At 41.1% G+C, this 13964-nt stretch overlaps 1 protein-coding gene across 4 annotated transcripts in view; it reads left to right on the forward strand.

Moving 5' to 3' along the window:
• The first annotated feature begins 8493 nt into the window (after positions 1–8493).
• IL1RL2 (interleukin 1 receptor like 2) overlaps positions 8494–13964 on the forward strand; it is a 49493-nt gene continuing 44022 nt past the window's right edge. Inside the window, exons 1-4 of one of the 4 annotated variants that reach the window (XM_032255542.1) lie at positions 8838–9118; positions 9631–9700; positions 10521–10755; positions 13338–13533. In XM_032255542.1, coding sequence (XP_032111433.1) covers positions 9643–9700; positions 10521–10755; positions 13338–13533 — 489 coding nt within the window. In that variant the 5' untranslated portion in view covers positions 8838–9118; positions 9631–9642. Of the gene's footprint in view, positions 9119–9352; positions 9909–10520; positions 10756–13337; positions 13534–13964 lie in introns of those variants that run through there. The other 3 variants (XM_032255543.1, XM_032255545.1, XM_032255544.1) reach the window with 3 other exon arrangements.

The following is a 13964-nucleotide window of genomic DNA, read 5'->3' on the forward strand; positions in this document are numbered from 1 at the left end:
AAACCACCTTAAACTTCATATGGAACCAAAAGAGAGCCTGCATAGCCAAGTCAATTCTAAGCAAAAAGAACAAATCGGGAGGCATCACACTACCAGACTTCAAACTATCCTACAAGGCTACAGTAATGAAAACAGCATGGTACTGGTACCAAAACAGAGACATAGATGAATGGAACAGAACAGAGGTCTCAGAGGCAATGCCACACATCTACAACCATCTGATCTTCGATAAACCTGACAAAAACAAGCAATGGGGAAAGGATTCCCTGTTTAATAAATGGTGTTGGGAAAACTGGCTAGCCACGTGCAGAAAGCAGAAACTGGACCCCTTCCTGACACCTTACACTAAAATTAACTCCAGGTGGATTAAAGACTTAAACATAAGACCTAACACCATAAAAACCCTAGAAGAAAACCTAGGCAAAACCATTCAGGACATAGGCATAGGCAAGGACTTCGTGACTAAAACACCAAAAGCATTGGCAACAAAAGCCAAAATAGACAAATGGGACCTAATCAAATTCCACAGCTTCTGCACAGCAAAAGAAACAATCATTAGAGTGAACCGGCAACCAACAGAATGGGAAAAAATTTTTGCAATCTACCCATCTGACAAACGGCTAATATCCAGAATCAACAAATAACTAAAACAGATTTACAAGAAAAAAACAAACAAACCCATTCAAAAGTGGGTGAAGGATATGAACAGACACTTTTCAAAAGAAGACGTATATGAGGTCAACAAACATACAGAAAAATGCTCATCATCACTGGTCATTAGAGAAATGCAGATCAAAACTACATTGAGATCCCATCTCACGCCAGTTAGAATGGCGATCATTAAAAAATCCACAGACAACAGATGCTGGAGAGGATGTGGAGAAATAGGAATACTTTTACACTGTTGGTGGGAGTGCAAATTAGTTCAACCATTGTGGAAGACAGTGTGGCAATTCCTCAGGGACCTAGAAATAGAAATTTCATTTGACCCAGCAATTCCATTACTGGGTATAGATCCGAAGAATTATAAATCATTCTGTTATAAGGACACATACACACAAATGTTCATTGCAGTACTATTTACAATAGCAAAGACTTGGAACCAACCCAAATGCCCCTCGATGATAGACTGGACAGGGAAAATGTGGCACATATACACCATGGAATATTATGCAGCTATAAAAAACGATGAGTTTGTGTCCTTTGTACGGACATGGATGAACCTGGAAACCATCATTCTCAGCAAACTGACACAAGAGCAGAAAATCAAACACTGCATGTTCTCGTTCATAGGCAGGTGTTGAACAATGAGAACACATGGACACAGGGAGGAGCCTACGGTGCACTGAGGTCTGTAGGGGGGAACTAGGGGAGGGACGGGGGGGGGGGGGGATTTGGGGAGGGATAACATGGGGAGAAATGTCAGATATAGGTGATGGGGAGGAAGGCAGCAAACCACATTGCCATGTATATACCTATGCAACAATCCTGCATGTTCACATGTACCCCAAAACCTAAAACGCAATAAAATAAAAAAAAAGACTTTGTAAATTAAAAGTGATATATAATTAAAAAAATGTGAGCCTTGTTATTAAATATTTATTAACATCAATTTATTATTAATTTATCACTTTACCTGTCCAAAAAATGATAAAGGCAACATTTGTGTAGACTTTTACATTTTACAAAGGGCTTTAATTTATTTTTTCCTTTGACCCAGAAGGTGAGCAAAATTGGTGAACTTGCTGTACAAAATGCATGCCCGAAAGCTTGTTAATTCTGATGGTCAGACATGACCCCTGGTCAGTGCCTCCATCTTACAGCACTGCTAAAGGGCAGGTGACTGTCAGTATCTGGGGACAAGGGGCAGTTGGCAGGTTGGCTTAGAGTCTGAGTCCACTATAAACACTGCCTCCACTATCTACCTGGGGTGAAACCTTAGGAAAAGTAATTTGAGCCCCCATTTATTCATTATATAGGTATAATATCTAAGTCATAGAGTTAGGATTAAAAAGATTAAATATGTTATGACAAGCATAGTGCTTAGCATAAAGTGGCTTCTTAGAAAATGGTTGCTTTGTTAGTAGCTATTCTATGAATTGCTTATCTGAAGTCCTATTAGAATCTGCAAATAGAATGGATACAGAGGAGTTATAAATTAGAAATGACAATTGACACTAAGGACAAAGTACACAATGTCAAACTGAAGTTGCACGACCACAGAGGCCAGGAGTCCTGTCCAGCCTATGGCCCCTCCAGCAGCCCCCAACCGGAAATGGTGTTTCTTGTTGGAAGAATTCAGAGAGCTTTGCCCCACATTTTGCTTATGCTACTAGGTAACGTGCAAACCATTAGGAAAATCAGTGCTAATCACCATTTAAAAGTCATATTTTATGCCTCTTTTTATCAGATAACTTATCCCCAGTAAATGCAAAATAGGTTTTTAGGGAGTCTGTGGAGTTGTTTTACAAGAGGAATGCCATCTGGTAGAAAAAGACCTGGGAGTAAATTCCTGCACTGTCACAGCTTTGAAACCAGAACAAAGCACCTGGTTGTATGGAACCCCCGTTTTCCCATCTGTAAAACAGGACTTCCTGTGTTACAAGATGTTTATATGTAGACAGCCTCTGTCCAGTATATGGGACAGAAAGAATCTCAAAATACGTTTTCTTAGTTTTATTGCTTGATGAGTACAGATAAAACAAAAAACTTATTTATCCAAAATATATATTTTTCAAATTCCAGGGTTTTAGGAGTGTGTGGGGGTTGGGGGACAATATAATGTTGATGTTAACTTTTTTTAATGTGTCACTGCTGCTGCTTACTCCCATTTTAGCAAGTCAGGATCTGGTTTAGTATTTTTAATAGAGTACTTTCCCCAAGTAGTAATTGAAGGACTTCTAAGTATAACTAGCACGCAATTATAAAATCAGAGATTTCCTCTAGCTTATTTGTCAAAAGAAAATCTTTTCTCCTTTGACGTGAGGCTCTGGAAGTGTGGTGAGGTTGTCTTAGCGTGCAGGGCATAGAGAACATGGCACGTGGGGCTGGAAGAAAAAGGTTGTTCCTCTTTTACTAAAATAAAATACATGCACGAATCACCACAGTGGCAATAATTCATAAAATAGAGTACACATGAGAAAGTGTGTGTGGGAAGACAGATGAGAGGGATAATTTTTTGATGTGATAACATCCATTTTAAAACCAAAGCTGCTTGTGTGTGTGGGGTGGGGAGTAAGATTTAAGGAGAGGAAGAGTTACAGGAAATAGGTGATGCTATTTAAAATGAGCATTAATCATTCAAAACAAAAACATGCTCTTCTTACCACAGGCTGCTCAGATTTCTTCTGAAGAAGGCTTGGCTGCTTAAAGTACACAAATTCTACCCATACTTTAAATCTGAACCACAAGCATTAGCACAGCAGTCTCCAAATCTGCAGCTGTTAGACCAGTTGAGCCAGTACTACCTGACTCCAGACTCAGAGGAGCCTGCTGACTTCCCTAAAGCTGTGCTCAACCAGTTGAGACATTAATTTACCTACAGGGTGAAGTTGATGAAGCTTGTTTTTCTTAGGCCCTTTAACCTGGAAGTGATCCCAAATGTCATTTGGTTTCTGCTTCCAGGTCTGGGAAGGGCTGCTTTGATGCCATTCCACAGCGTTCATTGGTTTTCCTGTCAATCAACATGTCCTGAGAATGAGATTCCTCAAGCTTCTTTAGTGAAAGGATATTGCATGTTTCGCAATCTGTGTGGGACCCACTCATGCTTTGGTTCAAGTAGTTAATCCTTCCCTGGCTCACAGAGCATTTCCCCTCCTCAGCCGTCTTATGTCACCTAACCTGCTTAGCCAGGAACAGACTGCAGCTTCTCATTTGCTTTCAAGGCTTTGGACAGTGGCCATCTGTTTCAACACTTTCTATTGTCAGACGCTGTTCCGTAGTCCTGACTTCCACGTTATATTTGGTAGCTTCTGAATGCTTGCCTTTCCTAAAACTGGACCTACGTCCTCCCTCAAATTCTAAAACACAGGGGAAACGTTTGTGTTCTCAAGCCTACTTTTAGATTTTTAAGAAGTGCTAACCATGTGGTTAACATTATGCTAGACACTGAGAAAATTACAAAGTAAGAAAGAAACAGAAATGTAGCCAGAGAAGAGTGTGAAGAGAAAGTTGGAAACAATCTCATATGACAGAGGATCTTCAATCCATGACTGAAACCTTGGACTTTACTACTGCGAGTAGGTACGTGGGAGCTATTGGAGGCAAACAGTTGGAAGAACTTTAGACATAAAGAAACAGTAATAGGGCACTATTATGCAGCAGAATTGGGAGGAGGAAAAAAGTTAAATAGGGAGGTGGTTAGCAAGGTGGTATAGTAATCCCCTTGAGAGTCGATTATACTTAAGACATTTTATGAAATAAATTAGGAGAAACTTTTTTATTATGAAAGCAATAATGGTTTGAGAGAATGTGAAAATTTCTAAAACATATAAGGAAGAAAAATATCACCCATAACCTCACAACCTAAAGATAATTACTGATATTATATTACCTTTCTATGGATATAACAGACCATATAATACATGGAGTTTAACTCTTTTTAAAACTTAGCATGAAGATTGCCCACATTACTATAATTTGAAATATAATCTATAATTAGTCACTAAGTCTATCAAATGGCTGGTCCATAATCCAGCTTTGCTGTCTTGGTTGGATATTCAGATTATTTCTGGTTTTTAGCTATTGGTAGTCAAAGTGCAACAGCTATCCTTTCCCAAATATCTTTACTTCCCAAATCATTTGCTTAGATTCAGAGGGCAAGATTCCTTTTCAGGTTCTTGATGTTCCGTAGGGACATTTGCTCCTCTTATACAAGCAGTGCGTGGCACTGAGAATAATCATTATTAAATCACTGCTAACTTGATGGACAAAAACGTTATCCTTTGTGATAAGCATTACTTTGCCAGTTAACTCTTAATGTGGTTGAAAGTTTTACTTAACAATGACAGTTTGAGGCAGAGAGATCACTTGAAGCCAGGAGTTTGAGATGGTGAAACCCATCTCTACAAGAATAACACAAAAGCAAAAAGCAAAAATTAGCTGGGCATGGTGGAATATGCCTGTAATCCCAGCTACTCGGGAGGCTGAGGCAGCTGAGGCTGTTAGCTTCCTCTGTGCCATTCTGAAATTTACAAACTGTTTCCTCCTTTGAGATTTTGCACTAGCTGTTTCCTGCTTTGAGGAGAGAACTGCTACCAGACCTCCACGTGCTGGACTCCTTGCCTTGACTCGGGCCTCAGCTGCACCAGAGCCTTGCTGTAGGGAGGACTTCCCCAACACCCTCTTCATCACTTCATATCTGCCTTCAGGGTTCTCATCAACCTGAAATCATCTTTCAAAATTTTCTTATTTACTTGACACTAGAATGATTATAAACTCTAAGAGGGTCTGTCTTTTGTACAGCTGTGTTTCCAGCACTCAAAGTATCACCTGGCACATAGTGGGAACGGTATATATATTTAATGAGGACTGAGAAAACTAATGAATGGAGCTTGAGGGAGAGATTAAGCCCAGGACTGCAGGAGACTAAGTGCTTTAAGGAACTCCCTCTAGTCTCCCTGGCTGCTTCTTCCATTTTTGAAAGTTCATTTCATCCCAACAATAGCAGTTTACTACAGAAATGCTGCTATATATTCCCCAGCCTCACAGAGGGGAAACATGAGAACTTAAGGGCCTTAAAGGTGTAAAGATCTTGGCGGAGCCCCAAATCACTATCCCAACCTAATACTGGGTTTTGGAAAGTTTCGTTGTTGCGTGTGAATATATTTCTGTTTCATTCTCATTGGGAAACATTATCTGTGAACTACGGCCCATAGGAAATAATCAGATATTTAGTTATAGTATGCATTATGTAAAATATACATTTGTATATGAAATCTTTAATCCAAATGATTGCCCTGCTACCCTTCTGAATAGCCATCATATCTTAGTCTAATAGATTGGATATGTGTCAAATAGATTGGATATGGGTCAAATAGATTGAAGGTAAAATTCATCCAAGCCGAATTCTGTAATGCCTTCATCACACACTGACTTTTTGGTTTTTGCCTGTTCTCAGAATAAAGTAATGAATCGCTAAAGGAAGTTGATTTACTTCATTAAAGCAAACAAACAAAAACAAATGAACGACAAAAAACAAAAACAAAAAAACAAAAAGAAGCAAGAAAAAAAAAAATCCCTGGGCCAGGCATGGTGGCTCACACCTGTAATCCCAGCACTCTGGGAGGTCAGGAGTTCAAGACCATCCTGGACAACATGGTGAAACCCTGTCTCTACTAAGAATACAAAAATTAGCTGGGCATGGTGGCGCATACCTGTAGTCCCAGCTACGCGGGAGGCTGAGGCAGGGGAATTGCTTGAACCAGGGAGGTGGAGGTTGCAGTGAGCAGAGATTATGTCACTGCAGATCAGCCTGGTGACAGAGCAAGACTCCATCTCAAAAAAAAAAAAAAAAAAAGAAAACAAAAAATAAAACCAGAAACCAACTGAAAGCAAATTTCCCATGGCTATTGCTTAATGCTAAAAAACATTAAGAATACTCCCATTGCAAAAATATCTGCAAGTGGGAGAGAATTAGATGAGGAGGGGTTGGTGGCTGGCTGGTGATATGCATCTATTATATATTACACACTCTGTTATGGAGGCCTTACAATTGTCACCTCTGAAAAGTGGGCATAACCTCCCTATTTAAATGTATATAAAATAAAATTACAGGATAGCTTTTACACCAGACAGGCAAAACTGGCAAAATTTAAAAGTCTGACATTACCAAATATTGGTAAGAACATGAAGCAATGAAATTCTTATCATCTAAAGGATATTGCCATGGAAAAAAATTAGGGCTTTTTCTAATACAATTGAAAATGTACCTACCCAATGATTCTGCAATTCCATTCACTAAACGACCCCTGAAATACATGCACAAGAGGACATGACCAGAATCGTTGCAGCAGCACTGTTTATAAGAGCAAAACATAAATCTGGAAAAACTTAAATGTCTAAAGGAGAGGAATACATTTAAGTTTTTTTTTTTTTTCAAGATAATTGAGAACCTGCAGTGAATGTGATGGTTTCCTGTTATTTTAAATTGCTAAGGTTACAATGCCTGGAATCAGTTCTGCCTTCAAAGCCAAGTGTTCATTCTCCACCTATCAGGAAACCCATTTGGCATAGAGACCATCCCACGAAATGTAAGTTTCAGATCCACAGAATTACTAGCAAAGAGCAATGTCAGAAGTGTCCAGTAAGAGGCACTGCAGGGGACTGGGATGGCCTGTCTCCATGTCATACATTTTGGGGCAACTATACCCGTTAGTCGTGGCATACATACTAGTCCTCAGGCTAAGAAACAAGATAGGACACAAATGCATCTATTCATAAAGTGAAAATGAAAAAAAATAGCATAAATAAAAAGATTTAGAAATAACTTTCAACACAGCTCATAGCAATAGTTCTGAATGCAAATCATATGACTTTTATAAAAACAGTAATACCTTTGTTTTGTTTTGGATGAGGACATAAATCCTGAAGAACATGCATATACAGAGGAACTTCATTTACTGCTGGTGGTAGGGGAAAGAAATAATAATCTCTGTTTACAGCTTAACAAAGAGGTCCTGAAAGAGTGGGAGCCCTATTGAGAGACCCTTCAAAAAGATCTGTGAAATCAATACTATGTTCATCATAATATTAAGATCTTATATGCCTTTTTTATTCTCATTCTCTCATCAGTGTATGGTGGACCTTTTCAGAAATGACATGACATATTGTATCATGAGACTGATTGCAGAAGCAGATTATGAGAATCATCCAGTCATCTTCTAGTAAGCCAGACATCAAAGAGAGATGCGTCTATGTAGAACAATGCTACTTTTCTCAATAAGCCTGTTTAGAAAGTAATTTTTCATAAATTGTATGATATTTGCCTTAACATGTAATGGGTTTATTGTTACTTAAGAAAGTAAATGTTTAAAAATTATCACTTTTCATTTCTAATATAATAATATTGACAGGCATAACTAAATAGACAAAAGCACTTTGGAATCCTCAATACTTTTTAAGAGTGTACAAATCTGCAAACCACTAACCTTCAGCTTATCACAGGAAGTTTTGCTGCTAGCACAATTTGCTGCATCTCTGCTCCTGTGGTTGCTTTTGTCTCACTGTCCGTGATCTTACAAAGACAATCAGAAAGAGCTTGACCAAGAATCTGTTGAATGGAGATTACATTTTGCATCTTTTCCTACATCTCATTGCCCTGTGGGATAACTCTGGGGTGTCTCCTGATGACTAGGGTAGCAGGTCCCTGTTGATATCGCATTGGTAAGTTTTAGACAGGAACAGTCTTCAGGCTCTATAGTCGTTGAAGATCACAATGGGACGCCTGCCTTACAGAAATTAATGAGTATGAATCAGGCAGGTTCATGATACTCCTTAGAAGCCATTTGGGATAAGTTCCACTTTGGGGTCATTCCATACAGGCCAATGCACAGTAGGCAGTGCTCAAATGGGATTTGGAAAGGAATGAATAATTAATTTAGACGTTCAACTTGGAATAGACTAAAGAAGACATTACTGGTGATGAAGGACTTAGATGCTAGAAAATCAGGCTCAAAGACTTTCAAGCCACTTCCTAGTGATGATGCCACATTCCTTCCTACGCTCTACTGGGGAAGGCAGGTCTGCCCTGCCCACGGTGGCGGGGAAATACCCAGGCATGGAAGTGGCCTGACAGGACTCGGGTCACCGTCATATTTTCCACTCTCCACGAGGTCCGGCACGTTCCAATCCGGTAGGCAGGTCGACCCCGGGCCGGGAGTCTGCAGCTGAGCCAGGCATGGGTGGCGGCCCTGACGGTAGGAGAGGTGTGTAGGAAAAGAGGTGGCGACAATGTGCGTCACCAGAGGCCAGGGATCAGGTCCCTCGGGTGGGCCCCTGACCCGCTAGGTGACCGAGGGGGAGCCGACTCAGTCTCTGGGCCGAGGTGTGGAGCCCGCGGCTACTTTCAGCTCCAGCGGCTCCCGGCCTTCCTCGCTCCTTTCTCGCCGGCCCTTGCCAGGTAGGCCTGCCCTGGCTGCTCCCCAGTGAGCTGGTGTTTGGGGTTTCAGTTTAGACAGCCAGGTGCGGGCGGATCCTGAGGCCGCAGGAGCGTAGGGGAGGCTGCGCGCGACGCGGGCGGGGATGGGGTCCCACGTCCGGGCCCCAGGCCGCGGGATGCGCTGGGGGGCGCCCTGGCCTCGCGGGGGCTCGGGACGCGAGCCCGCTTCGCTGTCAGGTGGCAGAAGGGGCTCCCACCGGGTCCGCACCGCCGCCGCCCACTCCCCGCCCATCCCCCTCCGCGGCGGGGCGAGCTCCCCGCCCTGGATCCTAAAGGCCGGGCGCCCAGAGGAAGGACACAGGGGAAGGGCAGTCCTTGAGGAAACGTGGGGGCAAAGACCGAGGGCTCCCCAGGAGGAAGGGAAGGTCAGCGACCTGGGCGGTTGTCTTTGAGACTCCGAAGTCGCCGAAGCCGACGCCTGGGGCGGGGTCGGCAGCGCCCTCCCCTCCCACCCTCTTCTCCCTTCCTTGCAGCCGGGTTTGGGGATGTGGTCCTTGCTGTTCTGCGGGTTGTCCATCGCCCTTCCACTGTCTGTCAGAGCAGGTACGTTCCGTGTGTCCTCCGTTCCCAGAGACCGCCCTTGTCCACAGGCTCCTGGCCCCTCAAGGGGAGCCCCCAGTGCGAACCCCGAGGATCGCGCCAGCAGGAGCGCGGCTCCTTACTCTCCGCAGACCGCCAGGCGGAGTCCCGCGGAAGAGGAAAAGGCGACTGCTGGGATGCTCAGCCCTGAATGTCGCCTTGGAGCTTGGAGGTGACTTCGGGGAGGGGAGGGAGTTAGGCAAATTGCAAGTGAAGACTGGAGTAAAAATGCTCAAATGGAGTTACTACTGCCTATTTTATATGATAAAGGGTTATTTTATGACACAAGGTGAAAGCAAGGAAATCATCAATAGAACAAATTTCTTCTAAGAAATTTGGTGGAAATGAACTTTAAAAGTGAAACAATTTTTTTAAAAACAATCGTTTTGGGATGAAATACCTTTTACTCAAGACAGAGTAAAATAACTGGGTGGCAGAGCAGAAACAGAAAAGACAAGAAGGGCTCCTTTACTCTGTGGGAGGGGGATGAAAAGAATTATGGGTCTTAGACTATAAGGGAAAGAGGGAAATCATTCCTAATGGGGAAGACTTGTGAGGAGGGAATGGAGCAAATTATGGATGCATTTGAATAATTTATGGATACATTTGAATAACTTGGAATTATACTTTATAATCAGCAGGCTATTTTTGAGAAATTTCCAGAGTCAAGAAACTCCCAAATAAAATTTCAAATTGGCAGGAAAATTGAAGTGGATTTAAAAAAAACGAATAGTAAATGAAACCGAAGTTTTCTTACATGGTTGTTTTGTTTTTCTTTCCCTAGATGGATGCAAGGACATTTTTACGAGAATTGAAATGCCTTCAGCAAATCAGCCTTTTGCTTTTAATTGTACATTCCCTCCAGTAACGTCTGGGGAAGTCAGTATACCTTGGTATAAAAATTCTAGCAAAATCCCAGTGTCCAAAAGCACACAGTTGAGAATTCACCAGGACGAGACTTGGATTTTGTTTCTCCCTATAGCATTGGGGGACTCAGGAATCTACCAATGTGTTATAAAGTAAGTTCCTCATTTAAAATAGAACTAACTCGTGTGTGTATGCATAAATTCTTTTAGGAAAATTCTTAATGAACATAGAAAACTCATTGAGAAGAAATATGTTGTATGTTTTTATAATTGTTACAAGAAGATTTCCAATGAACACATTTTTAAACAGAACAGATTTGTAAATCATTTTTGGAATCTGATATGCATCTTTTCCCATGGAAATGTCACCTCAGGCCAGACCCAAGACAAAGTGTATTTGTTTCAATATTATTGTTGCCACCTTCCTTCCTTCCTTCCCTCCCTCCTTCCTTCCTTCCTTCCTTCCTTCCTTCCTTCCTTCCTTCCTTCCTTCCTTCCTCCTTCCTTCCTTCCCTCCTTTCCCCCCCCCCTTCCCCCCCCCCCCCCCTTTTTTTTTTTTGGACAGACTCTCGCTTTGTCACCCCAGGCTGGAGTGCAGTGGTGCAATGTGAGCTCACTGCATCCTCTGCCTCCCCAGTTCAACCGATTCTCCTGCCTCAACCTCCTGAGTAGCTGGGACTATAGGCGCACTACCACGCCTGGCTAATTTTTGTATTTTTAGTAGAGGCGAGGTTTCACCATGTTAGCCAGGATGGTCTCGATCTCCTGAACTCGTGATCCGCCTGCCTCGGCCTCCCAAAGTGCTGAGATTACAAGTGTGATCCACCACCTCCAGCCGCTGCCATCTTTCTTGAAATGCCAAAAGTTTTTGTGGGAAGTGGCACATCCAGATAGGAATAAGCCTCCTATGCGCCCTTTTCATGAGGAATCTGATTAAGGCAGGGAGTAAGCATCAAGTATGTTCCTGACCTCAGTGGAGAACCTGTGCTAAGAAATACGAGTGAGTAACATAGGCCTGGTGGTGACTGTGGTCAACTGGAGAGCATGTGCCCCTCAAAGGTAGCTGTCTATTCAGGTCAAGCCCATCTTCTCACTTTTCAAGGGAATCTGGAAATTGGAATTTGTGTGTGCAACTTTTATAATTTGTAAAACATTGTAAGGCGTGAATAAAACACATCTGTAGACCAAATTTAGCCTGAGGGCCACAACTTCGTGATTCTCCCAGGCTAGCTTGCACGACCTTAACAAATTACTTGATCTCTCTGAGGCTTGGCTTTTTCTGTAAAATGGAAGTAATGCTGGCTGATAGGGTTGAGGTGAAAGTTAACTGAGACCATGTGTAAAATAGGTACTCCATTCTCTGTCTCTTGTTTTTATTCTGCAGTATTTGCTGGCCCCTTTCTGTGTCCCAGCGTGGCCCGTGGGACGCCCCACTCCGATTCCTGCCAGATTCCTCATTTCTATACGCCAGACAGACTAAATGCACAACATTGAGTGGTTCACAAGTGGAAGTGGTCGTTAGCTCTGCTTGGCTCTCTTCCACAGATTTAGTCACTAATAAACCGCTCAGGGCATGTGGAAGTCTGCTTTCCTATTTTAGTCTAGGCTGTGAATTATTAACTAGACTTGAAGATCGTACATCACACAAATGAATCTGGATGCTAGATTTAAAATATTTAAATCTGGGTGCTGTGAAATGAGGAAAAATATTCTTTAATAGAAATTAGACAAAATTATTATCTGTCATGAAAGAAAATGAACATGAATTCTCCAAGGTTTTTATTAATAACATTCAGATAGAATATATGTTTAGTAAACTGTATATTTTTACCTTTTGCTTTGAAATAATTTTAAATTTACATAAATTTTGCAAGAATAGTATCAAGAACTTCTTTCGCCCTTTATCTAGATTCCTCATTTTTAAGAATATATTTTTAAATTAATCTTTTAATTTTCATCATATATGATATAAATTATAAACAATATTTTTCTCCTAAACCATTTCAGTTGTATGCATCATACCCTCTTAGCCCTTAACATTTCAATATATGTTTCCTATCAACAGAGTATATTTCCCATTTCCTTTCAATGTATATTTATTCATTTACATAATCACTGTATAGTTATCAAATTCAGGAAACATCACCATCATATAATACCTTAATCTGTAATCTATATTCTAACTTTGTCAATAGTCTCATTGAAGACCTTTATAATTTTTCTCTTTCTTTCCAGTACAGTTACCAATCTAGGATCATTCATCGAATTTGGTTGCCATGAATATTTAATTTCTTTTAATCTGGAACGTTTCCGTAGCCTTTTGGTTTTTATGGTACTGACATTTTTAAGGACTATAGGCAGTTGTTTTGTATTATCTCCTTTATTGAGGTTTGTCAGGCATTTCTTCATGATTAGGTTCAGGCTGTGCCATTTTGGCTGGAATGCTAGGTGAGTGCTTTTTGTCCTCTTCAGAATATTACTCAGAGGCACGTGGCGCCCACTTGCCCCTAGATGGTGATGTTCTTTTTCATCACTTGGGTAAGGTGTTGTCCAGTTTCTCCACTGTATGAAAACCATTTGTCCTATTGTGATGGATAATTTGTGTGGTGCTTCGTTAAAGGCAGAGGGTTTGCACAGTACTATGGAAATGATTGGAAAACATTCGAAAATGAGCTGAATTATTTTATTTTGTGATTTTTTTAAAAGAGTTTATGAGGTCTCAATCTGTCTTACAGGGGTAGAGACAGCTGTCATAGAATACATGTAAACCTAACTGCTATTGAAAAACATTGGTGTGACACTTCTGTAAGTGGTTTGCCGAATTTATCAGATGAGTACAGGCAAATATTACATGTTGGAAAAGATGATAGTCTCACATGTCACCTGCACTTCCCAGAGAGTTGTATTTTGGATTCCACAATGTGGTATAAGGTAAAAAACCTATTTTCTTATTGACATGTTTCCTCGTTTTCTTTAAAACCCACTGTTTGTTATAGGTTAAGTTGTATTTTTAAGGCAGAATTGTTAAAGAAATTTGTGTGCCTAAGATAGTTAGCTAGTAGTCATTGATAATGTTACCTTCCTAATTACTTGTTTATAAAAAAATTTTAGTGATTATAACTTTGTAATATTTTATTATTTGAATCCACCCTCTTCCTCCAGTTCTTATTCCTATTTTTCGGGCTATCCTTGGCTATTCTTGATTTTCTAACATTAATTATGTTTGTTTAAATGCATACTACATGGGAATGGTTCAATAATCACAAATTATAAACGGTCCCCCCCTTGAAAACCTCTTTCCTGCTACTGTTCCATATTTGCTCTAGGCTCCTCATACCTTCCTCAACATGTGGCTATCATGA

The sequence above is a fragment of the Sapajus apella genome, unplaced genomic scaffold (assembly GCF_009761245.1).
Source record: "Sapajus apella isolate SASKATOON/1434 unplaced genomic scaffold, GSC_monkey_1.0 scaffold89, whole genome shotgun sequence".
NCBI classification, from domain to species: Eukaryota; Metazoa; Chordata; class Mammalia; order Primates; family Cebidae; genus Sapajus; species Sapajus apella.